This window comes from Heteronotia binoei, chromosome 5 (genome assembly GCF_032191835.1).
Source record: "Heteronotia binoei isolate CCM8104 ecotype False Entrance Well chromosome 5, APGP_CSIRO_Hbin_v1, whole genome shotgun sequence".
Taxonomy (NCBI): domain Eukaryota; kingdom Metazoa; phylum Chordata; class Lepidosauria; order Squamata; family Gekkonidae; genus Heteronotia; species Heteronotia binoei.
In genome coordinates, this window is record NC_083227.1 from 90,582,754 (window position 1) to 90,605,669 (window position 22,916).

General features: G+C 43.4%; 1 protein-coding gene across 1 annotated transcript in view; it reads left to right on the forward strand.

Moving 5' to 3' along the window:
• Window positions 1–6,610: 6,610 nt before the first annotated feature.
• The window catches only part of FGD3 (FYVE, RhoGEF and PH domain containing 3), a 189,235-nt gene continuing 172,929 nt past the window's right edge, over window positions 6,611–22,916 (forward strand). The window contains exon 1 of the mRNA XM_060239800.1: window positions 6,611–6,628. Within this exon, the coding sequence (XP_060095783.1) occupies window positions 6,616–6,628 (13 nt within the window). The 5' untranslated portion in view covers window positions 6,611–6,615. The remainder of the gene's footprint in view (window positions 6,629–22,916) is intronic.

Consider the following 22,916-nt stretch of genomic DNA (forward strand, 5'->3'; position numbering starts at 1 on the left):
TGAGCCAGTTACCTGAATCCAGCTTCCATTGGGATCGAACTCAGGTCATGAGTAGAAAATTTGACTGCAGTACTGCAGCTTTACCACTCTGTGTCATGGGGCCTGTAAGTTTTTTTTTATCAGTATGTAAAAACAGGACTCTTGCATTGCCTCAGGAGGCACACAGGGTTAGTAAGGAACAGACTTCATAAAAGAAAACAGTGAAGCAGTGTATTGAAAATATAAAGTTACAAGAAAATAAATAAAAGACTGAAGACTAAAAGAAGGAATAAAAAGAAATTACTGAAAAAGTAGAGAAATGAACAGAATACCCAGAAAACAAAGCTGCTGAAAACCCAATGAGATAAAATTGAATACCTGGAAATGGCTAGATAGTAATGCAATTGAACTGAACAAGTAGCATTCTAGCTTTAGTCTCCTTGAAATCCTTCTGTCCATTCTGATTTAAAGCTAAATTCCCAAAATGATTTTAAGTCTAGAGCAGCGTCCATAATTACCTCTGAGCGGATTCAGGAGCCTTCTCCTCTTCATTACACCAATAAAGAGAATTCAGATCACTCATCTTTCAGGCCCCCTTGACCTATGAGGCCCACCCTGTCCTGGATTTTCTCCCTACATTTCATTTGATCAGGTACCTCGGTGATGTACCAATCCTTAAATGAGGGGATAAAGACATGGAAATAATTTTCACTTTTGTTTACTTTAATATCCAATCTCATTTCCAAGGAGACAGTGTATGTGATGATAATATCCTTTGGACCAGCACCTTTGTATAACTTGATTTGGTTCCTCAACATTGTTATATTTGTGCTATATCTCACTTCCCTGCTCCTGTATCTGACATCTGGGTCTGCTTTCTTGCTCTTGTCCTGTCAATAAACACAAGTAATTTCTAGGATATTCGGGTACTTTTTTCCATGCCAGAATCCTAAGAAGGATGCAGCTTTGCATCAATGGTTCTAAGGGTCCCTATTATATAGAGGTCAGGTTCTGTTTAGGGTCTCTACAGACATGGCACCTTTCTGTAGCTTCTTGATCTTCTTTCGTATTTGTGTCAGCTCAGCAAGCATGTATTTTGTACCTATGTCTCTACTATATTCTCTTTAACAACAACAAAATTTTATTTGTATCCCGCCCTCCCCGCTAGAGCAGGCTCAGGGCGGCTAACAGCACAATTCAAGCTTCAATCATACAGGAATAAATAAAATTACATTTAAACAGTTTAATTAAAATTCAGATTAAATTTTAAAAGTTAATTAATAAAAGTGCTAATGCTATATTTGCTTTTATGATGGCAGTTTTTCTTAACAATTTCCTTCTTCTTCAGCGAAAGCCAATCGGAAGCGGATGGTCTTGCAGGCCCTGCGGAACTGTTCACTGTTCTTTAGTCAATTTCCAGTCCTTTCTCAGTCTCAAATTGTTTTGGATAACTGTGGGAGCATGTTCCCCTAGAAAAATGTAAACAAAACTTGTGATTCCTGATTGTATTCTAATCAGTAGTTTTTCAGCAAAAAGGGCTACCCAGGTTCTTTTGCAATTTAAATCCATTATGGTTCCACATAACCAGGCCAAGACTGAGCTAAATGCAAGTTTTAATCTAGTTCAGGAGCCTTGTCCGTTGCCTCTTGAAAAAACTCCAGACTAGGGATGAACACGGCTGGCTGATAAACTAGAGTTCATCATAAATATTGCCCGGTTTGTGGTTTGCGAAGTGATGTTTGTGAACTGAAGAACCCCCACAAATTGGATGCAGTTTGTGGTGGTTCAGTTTGGAGCCAGTCTGGTCTAGTGGTTAAGTGAACAGACTCATCTGGGAGAACCAGGGTTGATTCCCCACTCCTCTACATGCAGCTGCTGAGTGATCTTGGGTCAGCCACAATTCTTGCAGACCTGTTATCTCAAGAGCAGTTATCTGAGAGCTCTCTCAGCTCCATCTACCTTACAGGATGTCTGTTGTGGGGAGAGGAACGGAAGGAGATTGTCAGCTGCTCTCTGAATGAAGGGCGGGATATAAATCCAAACTCCATCCCACCAGTTTGCAAGATGGTGAATCTTTTTTTAACATTTCTTGTAGGATGCTGATATTAATGTTAAACCATGTTTTCAAGGTTGATAAAAACAAATATACTATTTTTTTGTTGTAAAAACAAAATAAAGTATTATTCTTTAAAATTGGTAATATTGGAGGGGAGGATAAATCCAGAAAAATGGTTATTTTTAATGTTTGTAATACTGGGAAGCAATGTAGCAGGAGAATTGTTAAGATGACAATTCCTAAACGTACAGAGATTTATTCTGCTGCCTTAAATAATACTAAAAAATTTAGAGTGCTAGTTTGATACTTATGCCTATATGTTGGTTAAACTCTCATTCTTAAACAAAGATTACAGTCCTAATGCAGAAAGTAAGTTACTGTGCAACATTTGTACAGGGTTTTTTTTACTCTTGCAGAAAAGAGAACAATATAGTCTAGCCTTCTTGCACCTGCATGCACTAGATTTGCAAGTTTTAAAACCATGCAATGTCAGTAGTTCATCTAGTATGGGTCTGAGACGCTTTGTTGGTATCAAATACCCATCCTCCTCCTCCCAGCTGTTGTTTACAGGGTTCATCATTGAATAGTTCAGAAAGGGGAATATAAGTTGAGTCGGGAATCAGGCTGCCCAGCTTGGATGGTGCATTGCTTGTGCTAGCCCAGCAGGTGAGGTGTCTGGGAATGCTCCTGGATGCCTTGCTCTCCAAGGAGGCCCAGGTCACCACAGTTGCCAGATCTGCCTTTTAGCATCTTCATCAGGTCAGGCAACTGGCCCCATATTCTTCCCCCAGGACTTGGCTATAGTGATCCATGCAATGGTCACCTCCAGGCTTGATTACTGTAACTCACTCTATGTGGGCTTGTCCTCATGGTTGATCCAGAAACTTCAGTTGGTGCAAAATGTGGCAGTGTGCCTGCTGATGGCATTGTCTGTGTGGGAACAAATTCAGCTGGCATTACACCAACTGCACTGGCTGCTGATTGAGTACTGGATCCTCTTCAAGGTACTGGTATTGACCTTCAAAGCCTTGTGCAGCCTGGGACCGATATACCTAAGGGACCACCTTTCTCCATACATGCCCAAGAGGGCCTTGTGTTCTGCCTAGCAAGATCTGTTGGCTGTCCCCAGCCTGAGAGATGTCTGCCTAACTTTGCCCAAGACCAGGCCTTTTTCTGCCCTAATCCCAGCCTGGTGGACCATGGTCCCACATGTGGGACCTTCTACCATTCCACAGGGCCTATAAAATGGAGCTGTTCTGCCAGGCCTTTGGCTCAGGCAGCTGGTGTCCAATAAAAAAGTCACCCCCTCCCTTGCTGAAGACACCACTTCTGTGCAGCCCAGAATAACAGAACATCGGAGTCCAGCAGCACCAGTAACTCAGATTGTGCGCACAACAAATTGTGCAACTGTTTTAAATTATCAAATGTATTTTAGTTATTTATGAATTATCTATGTTCACTGAATGGCCTAATTATTGTCTGTGATCCGCCCTGAGCATGCTTGTGAGGAGAGCAGAATATAAATCCAATAAATAAATAAATCTCTATTGACTAGAAATGTCTGTTGAATATGGAGTTTGGAATTGGTGAGAGCATATTCAGGGAACTGATCATTTGCGAATAGTTGATAAATCTCAGTTCATCAAGCATGTCCACATCAGCATTTCTGGACCATACTCTGGTGAGATATGATTGACCAGTTTGCATGGGATACTATTGAACAATCAACCCCCGGGTAAGTACTGCTAGTGATTTCCTTAACTGCAAGTTTTTCATTATTTAAGTATAGTCCTGCAGTGATAACCTTTTCATCATCAGTGAGCATCAATGACCATCCCACTTGCAATAACTGGTATGTGTGCCTCTTTGAGTTGTTCAGGAATCATTTGGTGGGCAAGTTGCTGCAAATTGAGTTTGTTCTGAGATGATGTCTATAACTTAGGTCATCTGAGCAGGAGTTCACATATCAGGACACTCCACAGTCCGTGTCACAAGCTCAAAGTGAAGGTCTTTTGTTTCCTTGCCACAGTCATCCAGACAGTCACCGGCAGCCTGGGACAGCCACAGAGGGCAGGGCCTTGGGGCACTGGGGAAGCGCATGCTTTTCCCTGGTCTGGCTCTTCCCTTTAGAAGCTGTTGTTGTAGCTGGGCCCCCTTGCAGTTGGTGGGTACTTTCTGCCCAGCTCTGGCGGCAGTTTGTACTTTGGTATATACAAATTACATGGAGTGACAGTACAGGTAATTAACACAAAGCAAAACCGACACTAGGCAATAAATTCAATGTTCGGTTCTTTAAGTTCTTCTAATTAGTTCCAGAGGTGCTTAGACATACGGGGTAAGTGCAAACCTTGTAATAAATATAGGAATAAGGGAAGTGAACTTGTTGCTACATAAAATTTATTCATTATATTTTATTAGAAAAAGGATAAAACGAATGCAAAGATCTGAATTCTTTCTTTGGTATCCAAAAAAATCTTGATTGAAGGTCAGCCTATGAATAGTGTAATTAAAATGTAATTTGTATCTTAATGATGACTTCATAAGTTGTAATATGTATCTTTATATTTTTATTAATAAAGAAGAAAAAGAATATATAGACACAAATCCTTTTTTTTCCGTTTTAACAATTTATTGAGGTTTATTGACGCTAATTCTTTCTTGATGTCTAAAAACTGAAAGTCAGCCTGTACATATGAAATAATATTGTAAATTATATTAATATTTAACTATTTTTGAATTTATTAGTTGTATCAATGCATAATATGTTTTGTTCTAGCTCATACTACTGATGAAGATTATAGTTTGTACTTTGGGCCATACCATTTTGGGGGACCCCCCTTCAGGGGTCACAGGGTGGAGCCAGGCAGTGTAACGCTCAGCTCAGAGGCTATTGCTCTACTCCATTCCCAGATGGTAGCAGTACCACACAGATGCTTGCTCCCCGGTGGGACAATAGGACTTGCCACCCCAGGTTCCTCATAGTGGGGCTGGAGTGGGGTTCTGTTAGCTGATAGGCAGGTTGTCTGATGCCTGGATCCTTGCCCCATGTTGCACAAGTGGCTGCAGCCAATACAGCTACGGCCTGTTTTATTCCAGCTTGTCTGTGCATGGGTTCGTTCTTGGTTCCCCCCTTCACCTCCTGGCCCTTAGGACTGCAAATCAGTAGCAGTACTGAGTAGGCTTCTCATTGCATTGTACTTGATGCCAACTGGGCAACGAAGCTTGGTGCAAAGTGTGCAGTGATACTATCAATGATACAGGTGTGGTGGTAAAATACTCCTTCAGTATATGTCTACCTTCTGCAGCAAAGGTTTAGATGAACTCTGGATCAGCTTCAGAGCTGGAGAAAAATGGCATTTCGTTTCTTTACACCAACTTCCCACCAACTCCTGACTGGAAGTATGCAGCGTCACTGTAATGTGCTCCGTTCTAACTGGTGATGATGTTTTAAGTTTGGGACCAAAGCAGTACCAATGAGAGCAAAGCCTAAGTTGGTCTCATAGCCAGCGTAAGTAGCCAGTTTCCTACCACCTGCTCTGGGGTCCACTCATTAGGATCAGTGCTCTTGGTTGAGTCATCCTTCCTCCTAACGAGGAGCAGCAGGGCCCAAATACTGTAACACTCCCTCACTGGGGTCCCCTGCTTCTACAAGGGACCCTTCTTGAATGCTCAGTTTGCATGGGGTACTATGCAATGATCAGCGTCCTCAGAACTGCTACTGATATGCAGTCCTAAGGGCAGCGGGGCGGGGGTGGGGAGAAGAGGGGAGACAAAAAACAAACCCCATTCACAGAGAAGTTAAAGTAAAACAGGCCATAGTTTTATCAGCTACAGCCATTGGTCTGACATCCCATCCACTAAACCAGGATGGAGAAATGCGAAGGACAAGTTATGTGGTTTAGCATCAGGCCTCTGCTCCCTTTCCAGCAAATCCCTTTCTTTTCTCAGCACAGCGGGGATTATTTAGCAAGAGGCCAGTGGAAGATGACTCCTTTTCAAAGGCCGCCTGAGACTGGCAACCCACAGAACTGGACAAAACACCACCTTCTTCCCACTTTGAGGTAGCCTAGCTGGCTTGGACCCCCTCCCCTTAGTGTGCAGTTCAGGCCCAGTCTTTTACCCACAATCCCAGCGGCCTTGAGCGGGGCCAGAAGAGTTTTTTGCTCTTGGCTGTGGGCTGGGAGGAAACCTGAAGCCGAGACGCCCCCCCCCCCCCCCCCCCGTGAGGAGGCTGCACCTGGCTCCTTGGCAGGCCGGGCGCGTTCCTTCGCGCCAGGTCGCACGCCCTCGTTGCCTGACTCTAACCGGGGACGAGCCGCTGCGGGGCCGGTTGAAGCGGCAATCGCCGCCGAGCCTTTTTCCGGTGGAGGCGTCTTGTCCTCTACCCGTCCGGTGCTTCAGGGCAAGATGCAGCCTCTGGAAAGAAAGCGCGCGCGAGCCAGACCGGGAGCGACTGCCCGTCTGCCCCTCCTCCTCCTCCTCGCCTCGTGAAGCTTCCTCCTGTGCATCGCCCGGTCGTGCTCTCCAGCCCTCTTCAGAAGCCTTTCCAAAGAGTTTCTGCAAGGAGAGGCGGGAGTGTGATGGAGTCGGAGGGTAAGTTTGGCAGTCTTCGTCGTTTGGAAGGCGGAAAAGAAATGTATATGCGAAAATTCGATTTCTTCTCATTGCAAGCTGAAGTTTTCCTTGTCTGCTCCAAGACAGCGTGCATGTGCTTCGCATCTCTGCGTCTAAGGAAAACTTTCCATGCAAGTTGGAACTTGACTGCCAGATTTCTCTACGCAAGAGCCAAGTTCTTTTCTGTCTCCCGTACTTTACTAAAAGAGTAGGGCTTTGTGTGTGTATGTATACGCACATACACACGTGTGAGCGCGGGCCGTGGGGGCAGTGTGTTTTCAGTGGGTTGGTTTTCTTTCAAAAGCTTCAGCATAAAAGGTTAGCTGGAGGTGTTAATGAAAACTTGCTCCCCAGAACTTTGTTTCAAAACTTGAAACTAGCCTGCCTGGACTAACAAAATTCAGAGTCCCACGCTTCACTTAATGAAGACAAAAAATGGTTTATTCTGGCTGTGCTTAGGAAGGGAACACCTTGTTTTAAAATGTTGAATTATAAAGGTTTGGAAATTATATTTTGGCATTGAACATCCTCAGTACTCTGACTTCGTGGTGTGTTCTGAACTGAATTGCATCTTCGTGCATGTTAATAATGATTGTATTGGAGATTTGATTCAGAGCATTTTGCAAAACGCTGTGTAGGGGAATTCCCATAGTTTAGAATTGCCATGCTGGCTCACATCAAGAACTACCTAGTCCAGCACTGTTTCTGTTAGTGGCTGGCAGAGATGCTTGGAAATCTCTTGAGCAGGGTGTGACGTTGACCAATTTTCCCGGCTATTTACTAGTTTGGTTTTTCAGCTCTGATGTATCCATTGTGAGAGGCAGCAACCAGAACTGTGCAACATATGTGACATGGAGTACCAGAACTTCACACAGTTAAAGCAAGGTTCACTCTGATGTTGACTTTTTCCTGTCTTGTTCAGTTTTCCACACCTTCCTGAATTGGCCTGTCATCTGTTTGCTTTCTTCAGTGCTGCACACAAATGTTATTTTCTCTCCCTCTGTTACATCCACACATAACTGATTCAACCCTGACCTGTGGAAGAGTCCTGCTTAACAACAGGCAACCTCAGATTATGGCTGGTAGTCTGCCAAGTTAATTGTGTGGTGGATTTGGCAGACTGGAGCAGCTGCTGTGTTCCATTATTGTTCAGTGGGAATGGACACCGAGTGCATATTGCCTCTTTTACTGAGAGGTATCCCAGGAGTGTTTGAAGCTTGAACCAATTTCTAAAGATCTCTCCAGAGCGATGAAGTTAAAGTTTCCTTTAGAAGACTAAGTACTCTTTCAGAAGGAGCTTCAAGTTCAGTGCTCAGGTTAAACTTGAAACTCAGTTCTTCCCTTCTCTCCTGACCTGACTACACAAGAACGAGAACAGGGGTGGCAAAACTGTGGTTTGGGAGACACATATGGCTCTTTCACACATATTGTGTGGCTCTTGAAGCCCCCACCGCATCGGCCAGCTTTGAGAAGGCATTTGCCTCTTTAAATCACTTCTCCAAGCCAGCCAATGGCTTGGATAATGCATTTAAAATTGCTTTCTTTCTACTTTGTCTCCCTCCTCCCCATCTATTTGTTTTCCTTCCTTGCTTCAGCTCTCGAACATCTGACATTTACCGTATTTTTCGGACCATAAGATGCACTTCCCCCCCCAAAAAAAAAGTGGGGGGAAGGGACGATAGGACGTACCTTCCTCCAGGGGGGGGGGCAATCCGCTGCCTCCGCCTCCGATCCCGGCGCTTGCTTAAGCATCAGAGCTGGAGCCAGGCAGACAGGCATGGAGGAAGCACCCGACCCCTCCGCAAACCCAGCGCTTCGCGAGCGCCGGCTGCGGAGGGGGCAGCATGCTTCCTCCGTGCCTGTCTGCCTGGCTCCAGCTCTGATGCTTAAAGCAAGTGCTGGGATCGGAGGGCGGAGGAAGCGATCCTGGCGCTTGCTGTAAGCGTCAGAGCTGGAGCCAGGCAGACAGGCACGGAGGAAGCATGCTGCCCCCTCCGCAGCCGGCGCTCGCGAAGTGCTGGGTTTGCAGTGGGGGCAGCGTGGAGCGATCCCAGCGCTTGCTGGAAGCAGAGCTGGAGCCAGGCAGGCGCGGGGGAAGCGCCGGGATCGGAGGCGGAGGCAGCGGATCGCCCCCCCCCCCAGGAGGAAGGTGCGTCCTATGGTCCGGAGCGTCTTATGGACCGAAAAATACGGTATGTCTTGCGGCTCTCAAACACCTACATTTATTCTATGTGGCCGTTAAGCAGGTTTGGCCACCCCTGAACTATAATAAGCCTTCCCAATAGGGGCCAAATTGTTAACATTAAAAAGCATGGTGAGACTCTGTTTTTGGCTCCTGTTTGTCCTGGGCAGGGAATAAAAGCATATGAGGTACAAATGAAGATCAGATGCAAGAGATCAGACTATAAAGTTGAATTACATTGCTTTAAAAACAATTAATGAACAATAGTGGAGAAGATCTTGGTATGCTGAACCCATGCTGAGTTGGAATATTATTGTTTTGCTTTCTTTTTCAAATGTACCCACCTAAAATTTTCTGGAGTTAAATCTTTTTGGCATGTGTTAATAATTGCACATGCTAGAATTGGACCTGCACATCTATATATTTAGGCACTTTTAAGAAACCAGTTGGAGCTATTAATACATATGTTGTACTTTCAGTTTTTCCATTTGATCCTCTGACCCATTGTGGTCTTTAGCATAGGCTTGCTTGTCTCAGCAAGAGCTATTTTAAAAAAGCAAACAAACCAAGCCTGAGATTAATTTTTAGGATATTTGAAAGCCTATTTATAAATCTCATTATTGGTTACATTTTCCATTTCCTTGAGTAAAAATGGCTATATATAAACTGAAGTTCTGTACCCCTCTAAAACTTTGTAAAATACAGTTGCTCACCCAGGCTCTGTGAGCTGTTGTGCTAAGGGCACAGAGTAAAAGAATAGCTCATTTACAAGTTGGGGTGGGAGCAGGGGAAGGCTTACTTATGGGGCAGCCTAAGCAAGTGCTCAGGGCTCCATGCTTAAGGCCCATGATGTCCAAGAGGTGGTATACTATATGACCTACTGAAGAATCTATCACACAGTGTATTGAATCAAAAATTTGAGTGTTGTTATCTATCTAGTCTATTTGTTGGTCATAATTACCTCCCTCCTCCCCAAATAATGCACACACATAATCAACCTAGCTAACATTTAGAAACACCTACTAACTTCTTTCCCCCTCCCCAAGTTATAGCTAGAGTACATTGTTTTTCAAGCCCAATACCATGCATTCACATGGAGATGTTAAATAAATCTAAAGCCATGATGACACTCCTATTATAATATTATTTTCCTTTTTTCATACATTTTCTATATTGTTTTGATGAATACTGGAAAGGAGAATAAAGTTAAAACACAAATTGTGGTGCATTTGTAAAGTGACGTGTATTGTGAAACTGGGTGCTCTATTCTTGTTCAGAGCAGGTGGTGTGGGAATAAAGGGGCCCCAGACTCACTAATATTGGTTCTGCCTGTCAGCACTTTAGGCTTCGGCAGATGTCTGTGCTCCTAGCTGCTGTGCCATCCCACTCACTTTTTCAGAATGTAGTAGGGATGGATGAGGAAGGGGAACAGCTGTAATTGTTTGTTGGGTAAGATACAATGGCCTAGCCTCCACCACCCCTCTAATTCTGAAGCAGTATTGGGGCATTCCAAGAAGACTCAGAACTGTATGCTGGGCTACAAATTAAAACTGCTCCCCCAGAGTCATCTATTTATATCTGACAGATTTTGCTGTATTAAAAAAGATTTGGAAGCAAGCATGTTCACCTGTAGGCAATGGTGATGTGTTTCAGGAGATCAGAGGAGCAGTGTGTAAGCCTAAATGCCCTCCAAACGAGGTTGGGGAATTAGTTAGGTGGGCACCTGGCTCACTAGGAATCTTTTACCAATGTATACAAGAATACACGTCCAGAAAAGTGATGCTTAAATATTTGGGACTCTAATTTAGTAAAACCAATTATAATTTATTAAGAAAAATATAGTCTTCCATACAAGATAAAAAATACACATACAATCATACACACACACAGTCCTAAGAAATATAGATAGATCGATAGGGGAACATAAAGGGTAGACACACAGGGTAATATTACCTATCGTAGTCTTCAAGGAAGGCTCCAATGGCGACAAAAGAGGACGGGGGAAATGGACCCAAAACTGTGGCCAGAATTGGGGATGGATCTAGACAGCGGAATTGGGATACTACTAGAAGCACACATGAGTGGAGTTGGGTCAGAGGTTATAAGGACTCCCTTGAGCCCTCAAGGGATGGGAGGTAGGAGGGAGGAGAAAGGGGAGGCTCTGCAATGACCAGGAGGACTGGACTATTGTAGAGCCAATAGCAAGTTCCTTGGTGGCACCTAATTGGGTACCTGTCTTGACCAATGAGCTTGCCTGGATCCTGGGTACCTGAAAGAATTTCCAGATTGAAACAGGCCGTGGGGTAGGCTCCAAAGTGACAGAATAGAAGTGATTACTGGGTGGGGAACACTTAAGATTAGATGGACTTATCTGAAAAGGTGACAATAGAGAATCAAATATTGACCTAGGTATCACCCGGTTTAGACAAAAGACTTGGCTCATGCAGGAGATGGTCTTCCTCTTTCTTAGTCTTCTTCCTGGCACCAATCTTTGTCCTGGGTTTTGTTAGACAAAGGCTTGAGTGGTCTGGCAGGATCCATGCCTGGATAAGCTTGATTGCCTTATGCAAAAGCTGAAGCAGCTGTTGGATATGGAGTCAGGAAAGCAAGATGGATTCTGGTGGTGTTAGCCTTTGGTTCATGGAAACAGGCTGGAAACTGTTTGCTTGTACAGTTCATGGTGGCATGGCTTCCTTTACTGCAGCGGCCAAGACTGGGCACACAAGGAGCAGAGTTCTGGCTAACACCCATCAGAGGTGTAGAATGCAGCTGCAAAGCTGAGGCTTATAGTATCCACATAAGCCTTAGAAACTGTAAGCAAAATCCACTTCTTAGAGCAGATGTGTGAGAGTCAAAACTCCAGGCATCCTGGCAACCATACTGGTGATCATGATGTCCATATGTATGAAAAGTAGGGGGCTTTCCTTACAAGTGCAGGAGAACTGAAATTAGAGAGGTTATCTGTGATGTTGCTGGTGGATCATCACTTCTGGAAAGCACAGATGTATGCCCTTGTCATTGTAGTGAACATGTTAGTGTAGCTCCTAAGACATGGAGATGATTAGATTAACATTACAGGTGAAGTTCATCTGCAGGCTGGCCTCATCCAGTGGTGCAATGACTACCAAGCATCCATCCTCTCCTACTACAGGATTACAGAGCATCTGAGGAATGAGAAGCAGAAGGAAACTTATTAAATAATTGACTTGTTCTGAAGCCAGCTAGATCATAAAAGACAGAGCAGCAAAGCAGCAGCAAAGTACTATTTTTCCTGTCATTTTGTCTGCAAAGTGCAATCCAGGAGATGTGGTCTGGATGGATAATGACCTAATCAGTTTATTGACACCTAGATACCATTCCTGCCAGTCTGGCATTTGCTGTCTGCAGCGCTGAGTCACTGGTTTGTGATACTCTGCAAGAGATTGGTAATATAGGCAGTCACATGTTAATTTTCACTGGTCATCAATTCAGCAAATATGAGCTACTGGAGATAAAACCCTTGGGGAAGCTTGGAGACTATTTAAAACTACAATCCTAGAAGGTTAGATAAAAATATATACCACAAGTCAGAAAGGGCACAAATAGGTATAGAAAAAGGCCTTAATGGTTAACAAACAAAGCAGTGGAAGCTGTGAAAGGTAAGAAGGATTCTTTTAAGTGGTGGAAAGCTACTGCAAGTGAGGTTAATAAAAGGGAACCCAGGCTGTGGTAAATTAAATGCAGGTCTGTGATCAGGCAGGCCAAAAGTGATTTTGAAGAGCATATTGTAAAAAACATATAGACCAACAATAAAAATTTCTTCAAATACGCTAGAAGCAGGAAACCAGCCAGGGAGGCAGTGGGGCCCTTGGATGACCAAGGGGTAAAAGGATTACTGAAGGACAATAGGAAATGGCTGAGAAGGTGAATACACTTTTTGCCTTCATCTTCACTGTGGAAGATGAGAAGTATTTGCCCACTCCAGAACTGCTGATTTCAGGAGAGGTGTTGAAGGACCTAAGTCAGATTGAGGTGATGAGAGAGGAGGTCCTATGACTGATGGACAATTTTTTTTTTATTTATTTAGAATTTATATCCCGCCCTTCCCACGAGTGGCTCAGGGCGGCTTCCAATAATAGATCCGACATAAAAATTAAACAATATTTAAACATGTAAAGGATTAAACATTTAAAACAGATAATTTAAATTTAAATACCAATTTAAAAACTGGTAAGCCCCGGATGGCATACATCCAAGAATTTTAAAAAACCTCAAGTGTGAACTTGTGGATCTCCTGACAGAAATATGTAATCTTTCATTAAAATCTGCCTCCATTCCTGAGCACTGGAAGGTAGCTAATGTCACCCCCATCTTTAAAAAGGGTTCCAGAGGAGATCTGGGAAATTATAGGCCAGTCAGTCTGACTTCAATACCAGGAAAGTTGGTGGAAATCGTTATTAAAGAGAGAATTAGCAGGCACATTGATGAACAAAAGTTATTGAGGAAGACCCAGCATAGGTTCTGTAAGGGAAGATCTTGTCTCACTAACCTATTAGAGTTGTTTGAGGGGGTGAACAAACATGTGGACAAAGAGGACCCAATAAATGTTGTTTACCTTGACTTCTAGAAAGCTTTTGATAAAGTTTCTCATCAAAGGCTCCTAAGTAAGCTCAAGCGTCATGGGGTAAAAGGACAAGTCCTCTTGTGGATCAAAAACTGGCTAATTAATAGGAAACAGAGTGGGTATAAATGGGCAGTTTTTGGAGTGGAGGGTGGTAAGCAGTGGGGTACTGCAGGGCTCAGTACTGGGTCCAATGCTTTTTAACTTGTTCATTAATGATTTGGAGTTGGGAGTAAGCAGTGAAGTGGCTAAGTTTGCGGATGACACTAAATTGTTCAGGGTGGTGAGAAGCAGAGAGGATTGTGAGGCACTCCAAAGGGATCTGTCAAGGCTGGGCGAGTAGGTGTAAACATGGCAAATGTGGTTCAACGTGGCCAAGAGCAAAGTAATGCACATTGGGTCCAAAAATCCTAACTATAAATACAAGTTGATGGAATGTGAACTTGTGGAGACTGACCAAGGCAGAGATTTTTGGGTCGTGGTAGATAATTTGCTGAAAATGTCGAGACATTGTGCGACTGCAATAAAAAAGGCCAACACTATGCTGGGAATCATTAGGGAATTGAAAACAAATCAGCCAGTATCATAATGTCCTTGTATAAATCGATGTTGCGGCCTTATTTGGAGTACTATGTACAATTAAGAGATGAAAATCAGCTGTTTTCTCCTTATAACCCAGCGCCTTACTGGCAAAAGCCAATGCAGACAGACGCCCCCTAATGGATCGCATGGCCAGTCCCTTACCTCGTAGAGAAACACAGTAGTGGAGCAACTGCTCCACCGGGAGGAGCCAAACGATGCAATACCCCACCTCAGCCCTAAAGTCCTCAAACTGCTGCACAGCATGTTCGTAAGACTTCCTGGTGCTAGGCGCAATGGCTAGGCTTATCACTCTGCAGGCCTCGGCTCTCCAATCAGCCATCGCTCCTGGGGCAGTGACGCCGCCTCTTGATCGGCATCTGGGGCCAGCTGATGAAACCTCTCCGTCTGTTTACGAGTGAGAGTGTCAGCCACCCTGTTATTCACCCCAGGAACAAGCTTGGCTAACAACAATATGTTAAGCCGCAGACAGCGCAGAGTGAAGGCCCTCACCAACCTCATAACCTGCTGGGATTTGGATGAAAGGGAATTAATGACATGGACTACCGCCATATTATCGCACCAGAAATGAACTGTGCGATTGGCCATATCCATCCCCCACAGCCAAACTGCAACCAGAATGGAAAAGAACTCGAGAAACGTAAGATCTCGTTTCACTGCTCCCTGCATCCAGGAGTCTGGCCAACCGTCAGGGCACCAATTTCCATGGAAATGGACTCCAAAACCCAAAGATCCAGCAGCATCAGACATGACCTGAAGCTCAGCTTCAAGCCTCATGTCTGTTCTCCAAAAGAAAATCTAATTAAAGGGCTCCAAAAATTCTTGCCAAACCCCCAAATCTTCCCTCATGCTGCTGGTAACCCGTATTCTATGCTAAGGCAAGCGTAAACCTGCCATGGCATCACAAAGCTTACGGAGAAAGGCTTGCCCAGGGGCAACCACTTTGCAAGCAAAGTTAAGATGCCCAACCAGCTGCTGCAACTCAATCAAGGAGACTTTCTGTTTAAGAAGAAAGGAATGAATCCTGTTCCTTAAGTCCACTAATTTTTGGAAAGGCATCCTGGACAGCTGCCCCAGGGTATCCAGCTCAATCCCCCAAAAGATCAGTTTTTTGGGCCGGACCCTCCGTCTTTTCTTGAGCCAAAGGAACCCCAAGTTCTGCGGCCAGCTCCATAAAGCCAGACAGCAGGCATGCATAGCGCCCAGTCCCCACAGGACCCACAAAAAGGTAGTAATCCAAATAATGAATGACATCCTGCAAACCCACTTTTTCGTGAACAGCCCATTCCAAGAATGTGCTGAAACACTCGAAAGTTGAAAACAATACAGAGCAGCCCATTGGCAATGCTCTGCCCATGTAAAATGAAACCGGGGCCCCTGAAAAGGGCACCTAAAACCAAATTTAAAACCTTTTAGCAGGTAAACGCTATCAGCCCTCCACGGGTACCTGGATAGCCAGTGTTCAAGCAGACCCACCTTTATCGGACTGGGCCCCTTTTCCAGCCTGATAACTTCCTCCCCCTCCTCCTGGCTTCTTTTGATTTTTATGTACCCAAGCTTTTGGGCAGTTATTGAAAGAGTGAGGCCTGCCACATATGGGGCATTCATGCTTGAACTGACAAGCCTTTTTACTGCACATTCCCTGAGAGCCGAACTCCCAGCAAAGCAGGCGGGGATGAACCACCTGCCCTGCAGAACTGCAGGAAGTTGCAGGTGACTTGGCCACCAAATGACCTCTGTCAGAGTGATCGCCCAAATTTGGCTGTGCAGGAGACATGACCTGCAGCCACAGCTGCTGGTAAATCCGGTCCCACTGAAGGGAAGGGTACAAAGCAGCCCTCATCCTGAATTTCTCATCGTACTGCATCCAAGCAGGCCTGCTAAACGTTGTGTACCTGTTATAAATTATGTCCATGTACTGGATGAGGGCGGCCGCCCTCCAAGGCTTAGCCCGTACAATCACCCCGGTGTAGATAAAAAACCCAGGCAGCCAATTAGCCCAAGTCCGATCTACTTTGCGCTCCTTTAACTTTTCCTTTTCTTTTTCATCTAGATCCTTCTAGACGAAAATATATAATATTATATATATATATATATATATATATATATATATAAAATAAATATTATATATATATTAGAAGCATATATATATATATTATAAATATTATATATATATTAGAAGCAGGAAACCAGCCAGGGAGGCAGTGGGGCCCTTGGATGACCATGGGGTAAAAGGATTACTGAAGGAGGATAGGGAAATGACTGCGGGGTGACATGATAGAGGTTTACAAGATAATGCATGGGATGGAGGAAGTAGAGAAAGAAGTACTTTTCTCTCTTTCTCACAATACAAGAACTCGTAGGCATTCGATGAAATTGCTGAGCAGACAGGTTAAAACGGATAAAAGGAAGTACTTCTTCACCCAAACGGTGATTAACATGTGGAATTCACTGCCACAGGAGGTGGTGGCGGCCACAGGCATAACCACCTTCAAGAGGGGATTAGATAAAAATATGGAGCAGAGGTCCATCTGTGGCTATTAGCCACAGTGTGTGTGTGTGTATATATATATAAAAATAAACAGAGTGTTGGACTGGATGGGCCATTAGCTTGATCCAACTTGGCTTCTTATTATCTCTTTTTTTGAGAAAGTGACTACCTTGCTGGATCAGGGGAATGCTGTAGACATCATCTATCTTGATTTCAGTAAAGCTTTTGATAAGTTTCCACATACTATCCTTTTTGACAAGTTCGTAAAATGTGGTTTGGATCCTGTTACCGTTAGGTGAACCTGTAACTTGTTGACAGATCGCACCCAAAGTGTGCTCGTGATTGGCGCCTCATCTTCTTGGAGAGGTGTGACAATTGGAGTGCCTCAAGAATCTGTCCTGGGGCCTGTTTTGTTCAACATCTTTATAAATGATTTGGATGAAGAAATAGAAGAAATGCTTATTAAATTTGCTGATGATACTAAATTGGGAGGGGTTGCATATACAGTAGAAGACAGAAACAGGATACAGGATGATCTTGACAGGCTGGAAAACTGGACTAAAACCAGTAAAATGAATTTTAACAGGGATAAATGTAACGTTCTGCATTTAGGTAGGGAAAATCGAATGCATGGTTATAGTATGGGGTAGACTTGTCTTAGCTGTAGTATGTGTGAAAAGGATCTAGGGGTCTTAGTGGATCATACGCTGAACATTAGTCAACGGTGTGATGTGGTGGCTAAAAGGCAAATGCAATTTTGGCTGTATCAACAGAAGTATAGTGTCCAGATCATGTGAAGTGATGGTATCGCTTTACTCTTCTCTGGTAAGACTTCACCTGGAGTGTTGTGTTCAGTTTTGGGCACCACATTTTAAGAAGGATATAGACAAGCTGGAACAGGTCTGGAGGAGAGCGACAAATATGGTGAGGGGTCTGGAGACCAAGTCCTATGAAGAAAGGTTTAAGGAGCTGGGCATGTTTAGCCTGGAGAGGAGGCAACTGAGAGGTGATATGATCCCCATCTTCAAGTACCTGAAGGGCTGTCATATAGAGACTGGTGTGGAATTGTTTTCTGTGGCCCTGGAAGGTAGGACCAGAACCAATGGGTTGAAATTAAGTCAAAAGTTTCTGACTCAACATTAGGAAGAACTTCCTGACCATTAGAGCGGTTCCTCAGTGGAACAGGCTTCCTCGGGAGGTGGTGGGCTCTCCTTCCTTGGAGGTTTTTAAACAGAGGCTAGATGGCCATCTGACAGCAATGAAGATTCTGTGAATTTAAAAAGGTAAAGGTAGTCCCCTGTGCAAGCACCAGTTGTTTTCGACTCTGGGGTGACGTTGCTTTCACAACGTTTTCATTGCAGACTTTTTACAGGGTGGTTTGCCATTGCCTTCCCTAGTCATCTACACTTTCCCCCCAGCAACTGGGTACTCATTTTAGGGGGAGGTATTTGTGAGTTCCTGCTTGTGCAGGGGGCTGGACAAGATGACCCTGGATGTCCCTTCCAACTCTATGATTCAAAGGGCCCTGCCTGCCTAGCAATTTTTATAGGCCCCGTCTGCAGCCTCAGTTCCCCCAGCCCCCTCTGGAGTCTGCATTTTTATCACCTGTTGGTGCTAAGCAGACTGAATGCTGGATTAAATTGGGCTGGGTGACTGAGGAAGCCTGGTGGTCTGCTGCTGACTGCTACCTACCCCAGGCTAGACCTTTCCCAGTCCTACTCCTGGCTTAGTGCATTGCCTGGCCTGGTTCCTGGTTCAACTCTGGGCCATCTGCAGCTGGACTTGGAAGCAGAAAGGACATTAAGGCCCTGTCTTTCTTGAAGGGATGGGATGATTTTTTTACTGATTCACCCCCCTCCCCCTTCTGCTTATATGTGGTGGTGGATATCATGAAAATTATGCATGGACTTTTTTAGCTCATCATCAGCTATTGTTATTTTATGTGTGGCCCAAGACAATTCTTATTCTTCCAATGTGGCCAGGGAAGCCAAAAGGTTGGACACCCCTGTTCTAGGGAGTCCACAGTGTTAAAACTGGTGTCTCAGCTGTTACCATTCTGCCTTGAGTGACTCTGCTGGGAATTAAGCTTCTTTAGTCATTTTACCTTCTAAGGAATCTACAGTATTAAAACTCTCCTCCAACACCACAACACTTATTAGTCTAAACTCATTTGTTACAGAGCTAGATCTGACATAAATGGGACTTTGTGGGGCCAGGCCATATGTGTCATAAACGTAATGCCAGATAGCAGAGATATAAACTTTATAAAGGATACAAACACAATTAAATATTTTTTACTTGAAATACAAACATGCTTAAAACTCTTGCTGTATTTTGTTTGAAAGGAAAGGTGGGGAAATAGTGGGATTTGGCAATTCAATTTTAAAACAAAACATCAAGATAAAGCACAAGGATCACACCAGAAATTAAAAATGTAAAATGCTCCAGGTGATCACACCAGAAATTAAAAATATAAAATGCTCTGAATCTAAGAAAATATGAAATGGCTGGGCATTGCAAGCTTCTCCCCCTCCCCATGAGTCTATTCAGATTGGCAATGGCTCTCCAGTGTAATATCCCCCTTTGGCTGTGGATTCCCAGATTAGAATACTCACTAGCCACCAGTTCTCAGGTCCATTCAGAAGAGACAAGCTGGCTTAAAGCATCAACCCTTTCCTTTGCAATGACACAACTGCAGCAAGTAACAGCTTCAGCTGGCCATAGGAACATTGGAAAGTGAAAATGAGTTCCACTCCATTGAAACACATCACAGCACAGATATGCTTCCTTCTCTCCTTCTAGGGTTGCCAACCTGAAGATCTCTTGGAATCACAACAGATCTCCCAACTATGGAGGTCAGTTACCATTAGGGTTGCCAGCTCCAGACTGGAAAGTTCCTGGAAATTTTGGCGTAAAGCTTTGGTAGGACAAGCTTTGGGAAGGGAAACAATCTCATCAGAGTATAATGCCATAGAATCCACCTTCAAAAGCAACAGTTTTCTCCAGGAGAACTGATCACTGTCATGTGTAGAGCAGTTGTAATTCTGAGTGATGTTCAGCTCCCACCTGGAGGTTAGCAGCTCTTGTTCTCCTGGGGGAAATGGCTGCTTTGGAGGGTGGACTTTATACCCCTGTGAGGTCCCTCCCTTCCTTAAACCTCATCTTCTCCAGGATCCACCCCTCAAATCTCTACAAATTTCCTAACCTGGAGTTAGCAACCTTATCTTCTTCTCACTCAGCAGCCAACCTACCTTTATCTGCCCCTAAGCTTTCCTTCTCTGCCCCCAGCAGCCTCTAGCTAGGAAAAGTGTGGCCCAGTTGTGTGGTGCCAGCCCCTGGGCCAGGCCCACTTGCATGGTAGGGAACCCTCAAGAACTTGTGGGGTGGATCCTCCTTCACCATGCCCAGGCCAGGAGCAGCTGGCAGCTTTCACCACTGCTGGGCCTGGAGCAGGTGCTGGCATCCACTGTGGCTGAGCTCCCTAAGTGTATTTTGGGGGAATTTAATCCCACCTATATATATTATTTTTGATTTAAGTGTTTTCTGAAAACTTGATGAGTCTCCCAAATTACAGAAAAATCTGTTTAGCATCTGTATGGCCCTAATCTGTATGGCCCTAATGGATTTAGGTGTCCGTAGATGGGGGCCACTTGTCACTATTAGTATATAATGTATTTGGCACAGTTACTTCTTTGCTTTTTTAACCTGAAAACTCAGTTTTCCGTCTCTGCAAGCATGAAGACTGGAAACATTTTATTTTAAAAAGTTGAAACCTGAGACTGTGTTGCTGATAGAATACTAGGATATGCTATGTAATATTCCTGGTAAACAGACGCTAATTCCATATGGATAATAACAATCCATGTATCTTATATCTTTGAAGTATAAAATAAGTAAAAATGAATTTTTAAAGAAGTAATAAAGTGGGATCTAGAGCAGCTGCTCTTGTAAAGGCAACATTCCCATTTGCAGTGCATTTTTATGAGCCATTTACAAATCCCTTCAAATAATACCTTGTAAATATAATATTAATAAAGTAGAATCAAGAAGCAATGCAAATAGATTGAGTTAGATTTTGGTACAGGTATGATTTGAACCAGTTCCTCTAATAATAAATGTCCAGATGAAACTCAGTGGCCAAGTTGTGTATCATAAAATGTGTTACTTCTTTAACTTGTAAAAATTTTAGTAAAGAAGTCTTGCATGGTTATTTTGCAAATTATGTGTAAGTGCTGATACAATTTGGCAGTGAGGCTTAGTGATTGTAAATTCCCAAATAATGTAATTAGATTTTGGTTTAGAGACATTCTTCTGAAGACTCATAGCTAGGAATAACTGTTTTCCATAGGACCCACTGTGCCATACTAAACAGTGCAGTGCTAAACAGAGCTACATCCTTTTAAGCCAATTGAATTTAATGGGTTTAGAAGGGTGTAACTCTGTTAAGGGTTGCAGTGTTATTCCCACAAGGGATCTAAACACAAACAAATCACATGCCATAATATCCTGGAACCTGTGTATAAATCTGATGTGAATGTGCATTCTCTGTCCCTGTGCATTCTTTTTCTACCATGTATCATATGCCGCTTTACACCTATTTTGTAAAGCAAATGAAAATATGCACCCTCATCTGCTGTTCTTCAGCTCTAAGAAATGGGTTTAATCCAGGAGTGTCAAACATGCAGCCTGGGGGCTGAATCAGGCCCCCAGAGGGCTCCTATCAAGCCTGTGGCCAGCTATATGTTATCTGCTTCCTTCTCCCTCTCTCTTGCTTCCTTCTGCATCGCAGCTTGCTTTGCCAAGCTTGCTCAGTTGCACAGGAGCTACAGAGCAAAGTCTCTATTTTCTCCATTGGCTGAGGCTTGTCCTTTGGGGAGGAAGAAGGGAAGGGATGGCTTACTTCAAAGGAAGCTCTGGCTCTTTCCTTTCTTCCCTAGGGGACCAGGAGGTGGAGGAGCCTCAGCCAATAGAAGGAAGAGAGGCTTGGCTGAGTAACTTTGCTGTGCAATTGAGAGAGTCTGGATTGCATGGGAGAGTTACAAAGAAAGCACCTTTAAGACCAACAAGTGCTAATGTTTTAAGCATGTTTTATTTTAAGTTTTAAAAAAATCTTTGTGTTTGTCTCTGTCCTTTATAAAGTTTATTTCTCTGCTACCTGGCATTACATTTTATGATGCACCTGGCCCAGCCCAGCAAGGTCTCATTTATGTTAGATCCAACCCTCATAACAAATGAGTTCGACACCCTTGGTTTAGACAATACCTTGAAGCTTGTGAATGTCTTTGAATTGGGGCCAGTTTAAGGGTTTTTTTCAGCCGAGGAAGCTGAGCACATGTTAAGACATTTCAGGTATCTGAACTATTAAACAACAGCACTGAAAAAGAACAGTTTACATAAGAACTACCTGGAAGGCTGTGTTATGTCTTGGCAAAGTAGACTGATAACTGTATTAGTATATTAGATGATAATACAAGTGAAGTTTGTCAACAGTATTACGCTGTTAAGCAGACTGCTAAAAAGTATTAACATCTGGTTCAGTTTTACACTGCTTTTTGTTGAGTTAATCAGACTGGATATTTGATAAGTAACATCTATTAACTATTGGTTTTCATTGCAGAGTTTACCTAAATGTGAAAACTAATGTTCCGTTGTAGAGATTTTAATTAGTGCATCATTATATTACTGTGCCAGCTCTGTGTTTTCCTTGATGAAAGTACTGAAATATGTTTAAACGTCTTCATCCTATTTGCTGGAAAAATCCTTAAAATATTTCTGTCCCCACCAGTCAAATGAAGCTGAAATAAAGCTTCTTGTTTTCAGATCAGTGTTCCTAGAATAAAGTGATCTATAATTTATGTAGTTATTTTTGCACACACATATATTCCTTTTAAGGTTTCCATCCTGTTCTCCCTTCCTCCATTTATCACATTTTTTTTGTTTGTATGGAAACTTTGAAATTCTAACCACGCTGGTTTCTGAGGATTTTCATGTCTAATGTCCAGTTTCTGCCCATTTATTGCCTTGTGTAGAGACACTGTGGCCTATGTAAAGAGCAGAAGTTCATTGCTGGTATATATTACTTTAAAAGATGTGCAGATGAACTGTTGGGAAGGCATATATACTCTGTATATGAATATGCCAACGAATCCTTCTTATGAGACAATATCCCTTCACTCAGCAGGCTCAGGATATTCCACCTCTTGTTCTATAGCACAGCCTGTAGTTGAGTCCAGTGTGAAGTAATATCATTTGGCATAGGTATTTGCTTAAGTAACACTGAACATTGTTTAATAACTATATACAGTAAAGCAAACAGTAAGCTGAGAGAGAAAACATGCTTTGTGGCAAACAGGGAGGGAGGGGCCAGTTCAATAGCAAACTGACACCACACAAT